Below are 15,309 nucleotides of genomic sequence, written 5' to 3'. Positions count from 1 at the left end.
TATTGAAAAACTTATAATTTGCAGGAAAACAATTGATAGTTTATAGTGTTCATACTCGAAATATTAATACGCTGATCTAAGCTAATTTTATAGTTTTTAATTTTTAGGGGTTATAAAAGAACATATGATTCATAGGTAAAGAGTTTGTGTATCTTTTTAAAAACAAATTCTCTTTCATCTTTTTACAAGAAAGAAAGCAAACTTCCTACACCATTGCAGCCATTGTAAAAATGAACTATTCTTGAAAACATTTACATTTTGATTTATTTAATTGGCAGTTCTGTCTTGTCAATGCTGTTGCCTTAAATTATTAAAACTCTAAGCGTACATTTTCTTGTAAAGTTATTATGTATTCATTAAAGGATGGGTTTTTGTGGAATCTTACATTCACTGCAAACTCGATTTAGTTCAGGCCGTTTTTGCTTGTTCATGCACCATGAAGCAAATCGCAGTTCCTCGAAAATTTCTATCCAAAAGCAACGGCTCGGTGGTGTATAAATCCATTCGCTTTCAAGAATCACTCCTTGGGTTGCATCATTATCGACGACCGGTTGAATTGGCCTAGCCTTATGGTGGCACCGAAAATTAAACCAAAACTCGAAAAACGCCACGACCGCAGCCACAAATATGCCAGCTATTAGCACCACAAACACACCACCTGTCAAATTGAAATTTTAAAGTATTTTAATAAATATGAATAAAAAGCTAACATCGAGGACCGATGACAAGGCTATAGCGCTATTATCGGAGTGCTTTCTAGTTATTACGGAAACCCCAATTATAGCGAAATTTGATTTGACGTAATTGCAGTTGGATAGGTTAAAGCAAAAAGACAATTTTGGTAATATTCGTAGTTTTTTTATTTCGGACTGGGTTTATTTGAGATATATGTTGTACAGAGTTGCCAGATGTTATCATTATAAGATTGTGTGTGTAATGCAATGGAGGAATACGAATCAGATGTGAGGTAGTTTATAACAATATTCGACAATATATAACAGCTTATTTCAAACAAACGCCATCCAAAACTTTGACAGGCAACATTTACTTTGCATTTAAATATATAGTAGGTGGACAACAGACAATATACTTTTACAAGAAGGTGATGTAGTTTTGTTGATGGAATCTGACTTGCCTTGGAATGTATGGCCAAAAGGTATAGTTGTAAAAACACATCCATCAAAAGATGGGCGTTAACAAATTAGTGATGTTAAGATAAAAAATAATACTTATAAGAGACCTACTGTAAAATTAATTAAGCTAGATGTGAAACCCAGTTGTGAACTTTAAGTATTGCCGTCGTCTATATTGAAGTTATGTACGACCCCAATATTGGGAGGAGGATGTTGACATTGTTTTTATTTAAAAATCAACGATTTGTTTCGAAAGTGTGACCCTCTTTATTTTTTATTTATCGTTCTTGTAAGAAGGTTGCCACTTCTTTAAACTGACTTCACTTTTTGTCAAGCCATTGGTCAAGCCAGACGACAAGCTCAAACTTGGTGTACTCCTTAAACAGGTAACTGCCCCAACACCAGAGCGTATAAATACTATGTTGACTTATTATTGACGAAACGTCAAGTCTATTTTCCAGATTTTATGGCGAAAATTAACGGGTGTAAATTTAAAGTTGCAAAATCTTTTTGAGTTCATCTATGATTATGTACATTATTTTGAATACGTACCTATGCTTTCCAGTCCAAGGGCATTCGCTTTCGATTGCTTGCTTGTGCTCCTTCGGTTGCATGTTTCATCTGTGTTTTTCCACCATTTGTCATACAACATTTGAATGTCACCCTTTTCCTGAAGTTCAAGAATAGCCAACGAAATTTTATCCCGCCAAGGCGAACCTTTTGGTGTTGCTATACCATAACCTTAAAAAAGTTTGAAAATCAATACATTCTAAATTTAAAAGTTATAAATAGACATAAATAGAGGCTTAACAAATCTGTAATTATAAAATTAAAATTATTACATAACAAAAATATATTACTCGTAGAGTAAAAGGGTATATTGTATTCGTATAAAGTATATACATTCTTAATCAGGATCAATAGCCTAGTCGCCTAATCTTGAGATTTGGGACTTGGCATTCAGATTATGGTAGTTCCTACGCAGCGCGTATTTATTTCAAAACGGTGCCACGCCCACTCTAACGCCCTCAAGTCGTGAAAGTATGTGCAATCACTTTCAGACGAGTTAGACAGTAGGTGTGTCTTTCGGTCATATCTATCGGTAGACACAAAAGTGTTCAAAATCGACCTATTGTTTTAAAAGTTACAACGTAATGAAGCCCTCTGCCGCCCCTCCGCCGCCACTCTGTCGCCACTCTGCCGGAAATCGCTGCAGAACGAAAGAACTTTTAGCGGGTGGTGGGGATGCTGCACTATCTTAGCTTCTAGTGTTGGCTATGCAGTTCGACATAGGGCGCCAATTATCTAATTGTTTTGTAGAAGGATTACTTAGTTTAAAGTTTGTTTTATTCCCAACAAGATAAGAACATAGAAACGGTCAATTCATTCATCTGCTTTATAGGCATACAAATATATAGAATATTAAATTTTTGCTATAGTTGTGGAAAGGTATGTAAACTTCGGCTTGTCGAGGTAAGCTTATCTTATTGTTAAGCAAATGGGCATAGAAATTGGAATATTGTTGTTTTAAAGGTATTACATTTTTGGAATGGCTGCAAGGGTATATAAACTTCGGCCCCACAAAGTTGGCTCAATTCTTAATGCCTAATCTAATTGCCTTTTAATTGGCTTTGATACTCAAATCGACTTTCGTTTTTGAAAGTTATAGCCGAGTGAAGTTTCCACTTCATAAGTAAGACGCTTTCTCACCTTTCGTGTCCAACAAACCTCCGATTTGCGTCAAGTTGCAGTCTCGCTGCACTATATAATCAAGCATTGTCGATTCCATCAAATAGGCATAATTGCCCTGATTAACGCGCCTTATACCCTCCTCATATGTTGTTGTAAAAGCCGTTGGTTTTTTGTTATCCATGCTCCTCCACATTTTTTTGTAAGTTTCTATCATTGAGTCCTAGTAAATGTTGAAATGAACGATATGAAAATGTGATCAAAATGTCTTTAGCTTACCCTAAAAAAAGTCATCGTAGATCCACTTTCCAAAGTGCCGTAAGAAATCTCTGTTTGCGATGCCAAATCTTCTGCGTTTTCGATGGGGTTAATCATACGTTCAGTGGTTAAAAAGGCAGCAAGATTAGCCGTGTAAGACGCCACAATAATCAGCGAAAAAAAACCCCAAATACTGCTTATTATTCGGGTTGACAATGCTCTCGGATAAATGTCGGTTGACTGTTGCATAAGCGTTCCAATGGTAAACCAAAAACTGTCAGTTAGGGTAAACTGGTTGCTTATTGAGATATTATCTAGATCGCATGGGTGAGTATACTTCCATTCAATAGGGGAAAGTTTCCCCACAATATATATGCAAATAGATACTAGGAAATATGCAATCAGCACATATATCCATATTTCTATAGCTAATGGATTCATAAAAGAAAACAGTCTGGTTGGCTCTGAGGTCGGCACCTTAAATAAAAAGAAACGATGAGCATTTCGATCCAATCAAAATCTCTAATAAAAGACATTTCATACCTTAAATAAAATGCTAATACCCAAATTCATAAATGGTTTAGTGAAATCAATTACGCTCTCTCTTGCATATGTAATAGTCATAGAACCAACGGCTAAGTCCGCCTTCTAAGTATTTAGATGTGGTTATTGCTGGGAGACAGAAAATAAAGACAGAACGAACATATTTCATCAGCTGAGCGACCATTCCGTTCCATTCTCCAGACTCGGGATCTTTGGCACCATACTTTCTGTCGGGTACCAAATCCAGTATGTAGTCAAACCCAACCTCGTGGGAAATGGCTTCTAGTATATCAACGCAAAATCCATAAAATCGTTCGTTGCCCGTGAAATTTTTACCGTAATGCATCATTACATATGGAGTTTCCTAGGAATCAACTGTTTAAAGACTTTTGAATTTACTTATCTACTTTATTTACAGACCAGTATTGTAATGACTACCAGTGTCACATTCATGGAACCAGAATCAAAAAACATTGAAGGTTCGGTAATATTAAGATGTCCATGTGGTGTCCATTCGCCAACTTTTACAATAGAGTGCTGTTTCAATTTTATTAGGTCCAACTTAAACTGTACTCGCTGGCCCTCTTTAAATTGAATAGGACCTGTAAGACCTTTCCATTCAACCTTTAAAAGAAATATTATACGTTAAGAAACTATGGATCGACCCTACAAAACACTTGTATGAGTAAAAATCTGTCAAGTGGAAAACTTATTGACTTTTTGGGTTCACAACAACAAAAAAAGGTAATTTTAACGGTTTTGAAAAATTTAAAGACTTATAAAAGTTACAAGCTTTCTAAACCATAAAAATTATACACAGAGTACCACTACAAGAGCAGCGACAGAGCATGTTTGTGTAGTCATTGTGTATTTTGTTCACATTCTTTTCAAAAATATAAAGTACACGATGTTTTATACTTTGAATGTGTAAAACACGTAGTGATTTACGTGTGTTTCATTTGAAAATAAAAAATCACCACACTTCGTAATAGACATGTTTTGCACAGTTGGAATAGTATACTGTGTGTATCGAAAACTTTGAGTATAAAACTTTTGTTTTGTACTTTGTGTGTTATTTTACGAATCCTGGAATATATATTCTCGGTCAAGATTGATAGCCGAGTCGATCTAGCCAAGTCCGTCTGTCTGTCTCTCTGTCCGTCTGTCTGTCCGTCTGTCTGTCTGTAAGAACGTCGAGATCTCGGAAACTATAACTATGCAGATTCTAGTAATTCATTGGCAGCGCAATTTGATTTAAGATCGGAGCCGCGCCAACTCAAATGCCCACAAATGGCAAAAGGCTGTCACGTACCTCTGAGACATATTGCACTCTGTGTGTTTCGGCCATATCTCTCGGTAGACACAACAATCCTTTGCCGTCGCTCTGCCGTTGCTCGACCGCTGATCTGCCGGTAAATGCAGATGCAGAGAGACAAAATAAAAGAACTGTCAGCAGGGGTGGGTGGTGCTGCACTGCTTCTAGTTCGACAGATGTAGCCAACTTAACTCCGATGATTTTGTGGGGAATATTTAAGTTGAAATTTGTTAGCTGAGTAACGGGTATTTACTAGTCGGGGAACTCGACTATAGCGTTCTTTCTTGTTTTTAAATAAAAAAAAGTAACAAAGCTGTTCCTTTCTAAAATTTATAATTACATTAAAATTTAAAACTTTCAGTTAAACATTTATTTTCTGATTAAGAGTATAATTCTCTAACTTACCGCATTTAAGTAATTTACTAGGCTTAGGCCTCCGCTCCACGGAATTTCCTGATCGCAGGTCAAGTTAGATAGCTTTAAAGTGTATGATTGATCAAGTGTCTGCAAACCAATTGCGAAAACGTACACAGAATCGAACATTAGGGCTGGCTCGGACTAAAAGTTTCAAAAGTCATGTAGTTGCATTATTATTTTCACAAAGCTTACCTCGAGAGCAACTGATTTTCTTAAATGAAGATTCACATACGGTTTTTGAAACATATGGTGACTATAGGATCCAAGATCCTTTAAAATCTGCTTCACGCCAACATCTCCGATGTCGACCAACCGAAACGATGTTATGTTTACAAAATTGTACTTAAAATCTTCCAGGTCATACGTTTCCAAGTCAAAGCTGGTAAACAAATAATGATACTTGTATTCATTCATTTGCTGCTGCAATATCTATAGTTTTATATAGGAAAAGAGAAAAACAAATATTTACATTTGTGTTCGTAGGCGCAATTTTCAAAATTTATAAAAAAAAATCAAAACAGTATTTACAAGCTGCTGCTGCTGCTGCTGCTGCTGCTGCTGCTGCTGCTGTCATGGACCCCGCATTTCCCATCTCCCCTCCCACCCATCGATGCACTGATTACGTCAGTAAGGTGCCTCAGTAACTACCGTCGCATCAGTTACAACAGTAACTACATCAACGTCTTCGTAGACTCGTACGTTCGGGATAGTTGGGGATGTATCATACAAGCCAAAAGAAAGCATAGCCCACAATAAAAACAAAAAGAAAACCTTCCTAAAGTCCCCATAACTTTAAGCAATAAATAGAGCAGGAATAATCTTCGAAACAGATTTGCCAAGCTAGGTGATCTCCTTGGAAAAGCAATCAAAAGTAAACAGCAACAGCGAGCCAAATAGTAAGCATATCACGTTTACAATCAACCGAGTCAGTTTAGCCCCCAATAACACAATAAACATTAATAAAACTAAATAAAAAAAATTAAAATTAAACAAGCTTTTAATCAGGCTTCCTAGTGAAGTTAAAATATTAAAAACAGCCAATATAAAATTCAATGAATTACTTGACAAAACAATAGCGACACTCCACTGTCTCTTTTGAATTTTTAGGCATAGAGGGCGGAAGTGCTGCTTGCTCTCAGGTTGCAAGGTGGGCAACTTATAATTCGAATGTTTTCTGGGGCATATTTGAACTGTAACTCGTAGACAGTGTTTGGGGTTAGCTAGTTACTTGTACCTAGATACTTGTACGTAGATACTTGTACGTAGATACTTGTACGTAGGCTACCTTTTACCTTACCTAGGTAAAGATTTTTATTCATCTTACTGAAATATTTCTATTTATTTTTCTTTTAAAATTAGCCTGATACCACTAAATTGAATTTATCATAATTTATCATTTACCTGCGTATATGTCTAAAAACATTGAAGCTATGAGATTTGTAGCTAAATTTTTCGATAGTTCCTGTGGCAGCTATATGATATCGTTTTCCGATTTTAATAAAATTAAAAGCGTAATTCTGAACCATTTTTTGCACCTTTTACCTAGCCTAGATACTTGACAAATTGTGTGCCGTTACCCAAGTACTTACTTTCTCAAATACTTTGTACCTTACCTAGATCCAAAAACACTCTATTATTAGACAAATGCTACCTAGCGATCCCTTAATACCTTACAAGTACATACATATATGTGTGTGTAGCTTACGAATGGCAATTTTTGGTCCCCTTAGCTTTTTCTTAATAAAGCAATAAGGAAAGTACCCAAAGAACGTACAGAGCTCATTATACCTTAAAGATACATTCTAAACTTACATTTTTTAATAAAATTGATATCCCGTCCGAGTTTGTATCAATAATAATATTGTGAATTTCCTTCCCTTTAAATTCGTTTAATACAGACAGATACGACTTTTGAGAAACTTGTCGCATGTGCACTTCACACTGAACAGAGCGTGAAAACTGATGTAGGTTAATAATTCCTGTAAATATATTAAATATGTAATTTTAAAAAATAGTGTGAGACAATGGCTAAGAACTTATCAGAATTTTTATACAAATCGTTTTTTGAGGAGTTTTCAGACTTCCAAGACCCAAATTTGCATACAACGTCAAAGCTAGTATTTGGGTTACAGAGCCTTCGATTTCGACAAAACTTATTGGTTCGGAAATAACAGAAGTTAAAGTAAAACTTTCGAAAACGTGAGCTGATAGAGCCAGTGGGGTCTCTGAGTTTTTTTGTTTGTTTGTTCACTGGTTAGAACCTAATTCTCTGTTAAAAAGTTATTCAATAAAAACAAGAAAGGAAGCAAACTTCGGCAAGCCGAAATTTATATACCCTTGCAGCTATTGCAAGAATTAAATATTTTTGAAAACATTAAAATTATGATTTACTTGCGTATATGTCTAAAAACATTGAAGCAATGATGATTTGCAGCTCAATTATTATATAGTTATTTTATATAATTTTACTATTTCTATGGGAGCTATGAAATTTAAACCGTAATTCTGAAATATTTAACTATTTCTATATGTCGAAGAACTTATAGAAAAATTTAAAAACACCAAAGTTATAATTTTTTTTAATTTATTTTTATGATTGTTCCTATGGGAGCAATATGCTATAGTCGTCCGATTTTAATGAAATTTAAACCGTAATTCTGAAATATTTAACCATTACTATATCTCGAAGAACTCAAAAAAAATTAAAAAACAGAAAAGTTATATTTTTTTTTTCATTTATTTTTCCGATTGTTCCTATGGGAGCTATATGCTATAGTCGTCCGATCCGGCTCGTTCCGACTGATATACTACCTGCAATAGAAAGACAACTTTTGGGAAAGTTTCATGCAGATAGCCTTAAAACTGAGAGACTAGTTTGCGTAGAAACGGACGGACAGACGGACGGACAGACGGACATGGCTAGATCGACTCGCCTAGTGATGCTGATCAAGAATATATATATACTTTATAGGGTCGGAGATGTCTCCTTCACTGCGTTGCAAACTTCTGACTGAAATTATAATACCCTCTGCAAGGGTATAAAAATTAGAATCATTGATCGGCTCACTCATTATGCCATGTTCGCACTTTATTTGTAAGATTTGTTTGCACGGTGCGCTCTGCCCAAGCTCTGCTGCTCCTCAGCCGGAAAAACATGCTCATTGGATGGGCTGTGCCGACCACTGATTTGAATGTATTAAACTGCTCGAGATAAAAAATGTTTGTTGTAAAAATCTCTATTTTCTTAATTCCAACCTTCCCTTAAGTCGCTTTTCCATTAAAATTTGTATTATTTTGTTTCGATAAGCTTCCGAAAAGCCTTAAGCCCCAGATCATTTTCAAGATCCATGTAATTTTGAGACCAGTTTACGCATAAACAGGTCAAAGTTTGCGACAAGACCGATTTCTTGGAAAATAATAATAATTTGTGTCAATAAATACAAGTTTGAGATCTAGTTGAAATACACATTTCATGGCTATTTTGCGTAAAGCTGATGTATGTATATCTAAAAAAATCAAAATTTAATTGTGTTCAAGAATATTTCATTTTCGCAACAGCTGCAAGGGTAAATGAACTTCGACATGCCCAAGATATAATTCCCTTGCTAATGTTTCCATTTTTTTTAAAAAGCTCTAATTAGAATTTTTCATCATCAAATTATCTTAGTAAGGATTTTTGCTCATTCAAATAGGCATGAAATACAAATTACAAAGATCTGAAATGGGTTGAAATTTTATCCGCTGAAGAACTCCCAAAAGCGAATTTTAGACAAAAATGTGTAAGATATTAAAATTTGCGTAATCTTAAAAGCTATAGAGTTCGAGTCCTGGTGCAACAAATATTATTTAGCTCGAGCTGCTGAATACAGTAAAATTGGTTTCGGGACCCTTAAACATCGCTTTGAAACGCACAAACAAACCAACAGAAGGACAAAAGTTTTCAGTTCAAAAATGCAGTGAGATAACTGAGGTGTCGTTGGACGCCTATTTAGGGCCTGAAACAACTATGCCAAAAAGGACCTCCTGCTCCACCGGCCCCAATAGCTCCAATATGGAAAAAACATTTTTGCCCTCTTTCACCCCCATTTCTTCGGAACCAAACGACTTTATAAAACTCTTAGTATGCACAAACTCTAAAAAAAGCGATACGTTTTGATTGCTACGATATGTCATTAAGATTGGACTACTCCTTGCTGACTTTGAATAATGCGCACGCTGTCCGGTGCTCATCGTCACTACGTGGACGGCCGTCCACAGTGATACCCCCTGCAAGGGTATAAAAGTATATGACTTCTTAGGGATCGAACCCAGGCCTCGCAGCGTCCCAACATTTTGTAAATTGTAGGGCAATTTTTCTTGATTCCAGAAAATTTTGTTAGGGACTTACCGAAATCTTTTTCGTGCAAAATTCCGAAGCGGGTCCAATTCAGATATTGTATTACATCAATAAAGGCTTGATTAACATATTGCTGCGACGGATACACGTTAATGGAAAAGTCATGGGCAGACCGGCCGATATTTGGAATGTCCAACGCATCACAAATTGAGTTTATATGAGTCGCCAAAACCGAATCAGTTGGACTAAATACAGCTTGAACACCAACACTTACTAGTTTGCACACTAATGTTTGAGAACGGCTACAATTAATGTGATTTTAAATTTTTGTTAAAATGCGTACCTTTTTGAACTGTCTCAAAAGAATCAAATCGATTTACGTATTCAATGTGGTATTCAACAGTAGTCTCAGGCAAAAGACTTTGGTCCATGTTTAACTTATGAATTGCGTATCTGAACGCCAACTCCGAGTTATATTTTCCGGACTGGTTCGAAAATATGGCGCCTAAAAGAAGATGTTAGAGACTTGGTTGGAACATGTATAGGAGTATTTTACCAACTCTTACTAAGGGAGGAACTCCCAAAGCTGATGAAACAAGCTGAAGTAGTAGTAAGCCATTTGCTATGAAATGCATTGCGTGAACACACCCCCTTCGCATGAAAAAACGACTGGCTTAAATCAATTGCTCCTACTTTTGTTCAGCTACTGCGGAAGCCAAACAAATGTAGAGAGAGCTAAAAAAGAAAACACCGATATATTTAACTAACTATCAGTTACCCGATGCTTCACTGCTACAATATACACTACGCTGCTTATAAAACGGAATCGGTGCGCGATCTTGACAGAAAAAACCAGAATGTCAAAAACAAAATAAATGTTTTAAAATATGAGGAAATAGTGCAAATAGTTTACTTACGGTGCGAGTAAGTCCATATATAACATAACATAAAGATATTTTCATAAATCTCAAACTTTGCTCTTTCAGATTGTAAGAGTAATGATTTTGCTGTATATGCTAAAAATGGTATTCTGTATTCGTTGAAAATTATGAATTTTTCGTTTAGTGGCTTTTTTTCGGTAAAGTTAATATATAACGAGATATCGACCAAAGTATGTTGCTTTTTAACAGTCATTTTAAAATGAAGGGCCGATCTGGTAACATCACTTAGACAGGGATATTTGTGCATCAGGCTACCGAATATTTGTGCTACCAAATATAAATATTATATAACAAAAATTAAAACAATAATAAAAACCATTAGCAAATATATACAAAATTAAAATTTTAACAACCATAACATTAATTTAAATAAAAATAAATTAAGTTGTTAATCGAGTGTAAAGTTTACATTGTAATCAAAAGCATTAGATATGCGAAAACCTTAGAGATGAGCAATTAAGCGATAGTTTTGTAAAATATTGATAAGAGTGATGCCACCCCTGTCAAATTAATTGTGCTCTCATTTTACAGTTACGGTTTGAAGGCAAAACTTTTCTGCATTTGTCTCGTAAACTATCAGCTTTATGTTAAAAACTCACAAACTATGAAATGTGTATTTAACTAGATCTCACACTATTTAAAGTGGTTTTTTGATAAAGTTTATATTATAGGATTTGTTGACAAAAAATAATGGTTTTTAACGTTATTTTCCAAGAAATCGGTATTGTCCCAAACTTTGATCTACTTTTTCGTAAACAGGATGTGGTCCTGTTACATGGAACCTATAAATTTGAAACTTATCGGGCGTTGGGGCTTCTCGGAAATATTATACAACATTTTTTAAAAAATTTTAACTTCTCTAATTTTAAAATTATTTTGCAATTCTTTTGGACATAGGAATGTTTTAATAATTTAGAATTACGATTTTTATTTTACTAAAATCGGAAAACGATATCAAACAGCTGCCATGAGAACTCTCGAATAATATGCGAAATTTAGATGTTTTAAAGATGTTTAATTTTTGAAAAGCTGCAAGGGTATATAAACATCAGCTTCCCAAAGTTTGATTCTTGTCTTGTTAAAGAATTAATGTATGTTTGTTTATTTATTTATTCGCCAAATTACTGGCTACTATTATATTAACATATATATAACAATTTATAAAATATTCAGATAGTTGGTTACAAATTGCCATTTTATTACCGCTCATTGGCGACATAGTTCGTCCCAAAGCTTCCCATTAAAAATGTTATTCAAAATAAAGTAGTGAATGTATTTCTCTTTGGTCTTCAAGGCTAGTTAAGTGAACCAGGCGACATCTATTTGAGTATGATGGCAGTGGGTAACAGAAGTTAAGGGATGTAAGGGTAAATTTCAGGAATTTTTTTTGGAGACGTTCAATTCTATTGACATGAGCAGCTGCCGTAGGGCTACGTATGTATAAAGGCAGCATGCTCCAATTTAAACGCACATATGCCGAAAACAATGCCGACTTTGTGTACGGTTCAAATTGAGAGACCCAAGAATGTAATTTAAGTGTTTGGCAAAATTAAGTTTGCTGTCAAATAGTACCCCAAAAATGAAGAGAATACAAAATTGTGGATTACCCATATATGTGCAATTCCGCGATAGTTGTAGATCGACCAGCTTTTTCACCCGCAATCGAATTTACAGCCTACTAGTCGCAACAGCGAGTTTTAGATACTTTTTCCATCTCTTTTTAGCACATGTACCTCTTATTGCCTCGTACTTTGATCGACAAAAAGATTCGCCAGAGAAAAAAATTTTTTTTTTTTCTAGCGAGACGTGTGCTTTGGTCATACTGTCAAATCAGCTGGGCTGACAAGCAAATTAATTTGAAAAAGCAAAATCGAAGATGTTGAACATAAACTACGCCAGAGTTTAATTTGGTATTGGAATGGTGGCAGATACGCGGCTTTTTCGTGTTTGTGTTGTTTTCCCCTCCATTACGCTTGTAAGTATAAATCCAACAACACCAAAAATAACATTTCTTAATTTCATTTCATTAAGCCTCACACAGATCGACGAAGAAAATACCAGAAAATTTCAAGGCGTTGCCAGAAAAAGAACAGAATATTTATTCTTTTGAGCTTGGAGTTGTCGGAGCATAGTATTTACCGAGTCAAAAAAATATAGGAAAAAACCCAATAAACGCAGAAAAATCGACTACAATAAAAAAATGTTTACGACAAAAAATTCGCGATCTATATATATGCCACTTTTGTTGAACGCGTCCCAAAATATAGCTGAAAACGTTTACAAAGATTTGGATTCATAATTTTACATTGGGCGTATTCAGCAGAACAACATTATCACTGATGGATCAGTATTAAGAAAAGGTAGCGTACTATTTTTACGCTCCTTTTATGCTGATTGTGATGGAAGAATTTTTGCAACATGATCAATGATCATACGCCTTCGGCAGAACTATCGTAAGAAATCCATCAGTGATCATGCTGTTCTGCTAAGTACGACCATTGTTAAATAATACGTATACATTTACAGTATTGATAATGATTAAATTTGAATTGTTTTCAATTTGTGACAGTAAGATTTAAAACCAAACCAAGTATGTGCGTCTGCCTGAAAGAAAATGGCGTTTGCTTGTTTGTTTTGATGTGTAAATGAAAACTAACAAAAGCTGGGAAAGCAAACAAAAACTATGATTTATAGCAAAAATAACCTTGGCAAAGATCAATTGCATACTTATGTAAGACAATCAATTAGCCGAAATGTATGCTGTACGCGATGAGAACTTGCTGCCCTAAGGAGTTTGTACATTTTAAAGGCGTTACGACTTGATCTTGAACCATATTTAAGCCATTACCAAGTACCCAATTAGTTAAATGACAATATAAACTTGAAAATTCGCTTGCAACTGATTAAATTGAAATATATATCCTCCCGCCTCCGTTTTTCAGCTGTTTTTTGTTGTTAGATGGGTTGTTGTGCACGATAGTGTTTAGACTCACTTTTCCCCATCTCTACATCCCTATGCAAATCCTATTAAAAGAAGAAAGGAAGCAAACTTTGGCATGCCGTAGTTTATATACCCTAGCAGAGGGTATTATAATTTCAGTCAGATGTTTGCAACGCAGTGAAGGAGACATTTCCGACCCTATAAAGTACATACATATATTCTTGATCAGGATCACTAGCAGAGTCGATCTAGCCATGTCCGTCTGTCCGTCCGTTTCTACGCAAACTAGTCCCTCAGTTTTAAAGCTATCTGCATGAAAATTTCTCAAAAGTTGTCTTTCTATTGCAGGTAGTATATAAGTCGGAACGAGGTGGATCGGGCCACTATAGCATATAACAATCGGGAAAATAAAGGAAAAAATTATAACTTTGCTGTTTTTAAATAATTTTTTTAGTTCTTCGACATATGGTTATGGTTAAAAAATTTTGAATTACGGTTTAAATTTCATCATAACATAAAGCTCCCAATGGAAACACGAAAGTATTTAAATAAAATTATGTTTTAAAAAATTTAACTTTTCTAATTTGTAATTTTTTTTATTATTCTTTTTGACTTATTAATAATTTGACAGTTCAGAATTACGCTTTTAATTTTATAAAAATCGGAAAACGATATCATATGGCTTCCATAGGAACTGTCGAATAATTGAGCTGCAAATCATCATAGTTTCAATGTATTTAAACATATAAGCAAGTTGCAATAGCTGCAAGGGCAATGAACTTCGACCTGCCGAAGTTTGCTTTATTTCTTGTTCAAAAATAAAATACTCAAACTTGTTAATTTCGATTTATATGCTTATATGTTTAAAAACGTCGAAGATAAAGATTATTTTCAGCTTGATTACTCGGTCGTTCCTATGGGTGGAGCACCATTGGTACCTTTTGATTGGCCAGAAAGTGGCGGACTCGTAGCGTGTTGTGACAAGGTGGGATATCGTTGATTCCATTTCTCCCGTTTTACGGTTGGCGCGCAGAGATTCACAGCAACTGACGTCATGTAAACTCCACAGCTTGGAGAGCACCGAATGGAACCTGTTTCGCGGAAAAGTTCCCAAACATACATAGCCAGAACGGCGAATACTCAAAGGCAATAAGTAACTTCATTGATATTTTTATTGTGATTTTATAATGTATAACCGAATTTTTTCGGTGGGAATGCTTTAATGAAAGCAAAACCGTAATAAGATTATAACTTCCTATAATGAATATAACACAGGTATTTTTCCTTATTGGAAACACAAAAACACTCATGAATAGTAGGCATTTGATCGATATGCACAAGCAGCAAAATAGGACGTAGCCCTAACATATATGTATGTACACAAAAGATATACATATACATGGATCTAGTATATGTTGTCTCTTTGTCAATCTTCGACAATAAAGGCTTCAAATCAGATAATTACATTAGACTTTGTCCCTTAATGCTACCGACACTCGATTTCAGTCATTACTGAAAGTTTGAATTTTCCATACATACATATCGATGCATGTTGCACACATACACAATTTTTGTTATTGTTATTTTACGATATATGAGTTTGCATGCACACATATACATACACAGTTGAGAATATTTCCCCGTTTCCCAAGGTTTAATCTATGGGCGCCAAAATCAAAACACTTTACTTAAATAGGAAGGTATGCCATTTGTTATAGCAACCCATCAAGTGTGTC

The 15,309-nt window shown here is 35.0% G+C and overlaps 1 protein-coding gene and 1 long non-coding RNA gene across 4 annotated transcripts; one reads left to right on the top strand and one right to left on the bottom strand.

The window, feature by feature from the left end:
- Positions 1-107: 107 nt before the first annotated feature.
- LOC128263791 (glutamate receptor ionotropic, kainate 2) lies at positions 108-14,695 on the bottom strand. 3 transcript variants are annotated; one of them, XM_052999016.1, is made up of 13 exons: positions 14,512-14,695; positions 10,035-10,196; positions 9,743-9,976; positions 7,168-7,334; positions 5,548-5,784; positions 5,344-5,496; positions 4,044-4,247; positions 3,784-3,987; positions 3,624-3,728; positions 3,102-3,557; positions 2,844-3,045; positions 1,686-1,874; positions 108-658 (listed from the first exon to the last, which is right to left on the bottom strand). In XM_052999016.1, the coding sequence occupies exons 1-13, from the start codon at positions 14,693-14,695 to the stop codon at positions 357-359; spliced, it is 2,799 nt and encodes a 932-aa protein (XP_052854976.1). In that variant the 3' UTR covers positions 108-356. The 3 variants fall into 3 exon arrangements, with proteins under 3 accessions (XP_052854976.1, XP_052854977.1, XP_052854978.1); XM_052999017.1 differs by lacking the exon at positions 14,512-14,695 and adding an exon at positions 10,248-10,447 and having other exon boundaries at positions 109-658; XM_052999018.1 differs by lacking the exons at positions 9,743-9,976; positions 10,035-10,196 and having other exon boundaries at positions 109-658.
- On the top strand, positions 11,823-13,764 carry LOC128263808 (uncharacterized). The gene is made up of 3 exons (XR_008268520.1): positions 11,823-12,607; positions 12,664-13,121; positions 13,202-13,764. It is a non-coding gene; the product is annotated as an uncharacterized LOC128263808 (long non-coding RNA).
- Positions 14,696-15,309: the final 614 nt, after the last annotated feature.

Source organism: Drosophila gunungcola, unplaced genomic scaffold (genome assembly GCF_025200985.1).
Source record: "Drosophila gunungcola strain Sukarami unplaced genomic scaffold, Dgunungcola_SK_2 000018F, whole genome shotgun sequence".
NCBI lineage: Eukaryota > Metazoa > Arthropoda > Insecta > Diptera > Drosophilidae > Drosophila > Drosophila gunungcola.
This window is presented reverse-complemented; position numbering and strand designations above follow the sequence as displayed.

Bases quoted from the DNA above. Each gene is read 5' to 3' on its own strand.
- LOC128263791 (XM_052999016.1), bottom strand. From the start codon at position 14,695: ATGTATGTTTGGGAACTTTTCCGCGAAACAGGTTCCATTCGGTGCTCT. The intron at 7,335-9,742 runs GTAAGTCCCTAA...ATATATTTACAG, and splicing joins TTTGCACGAAAAAGATTTCG to GAATTATTAACCTACATCAG. The intron at 1,875-2,843 runs GTGAGAAAGCGT...AACTTTTTTAAG, and splicing joins AGGTTTGTTGGACACGAAAG to GTTATGGTATAGCAACACCA.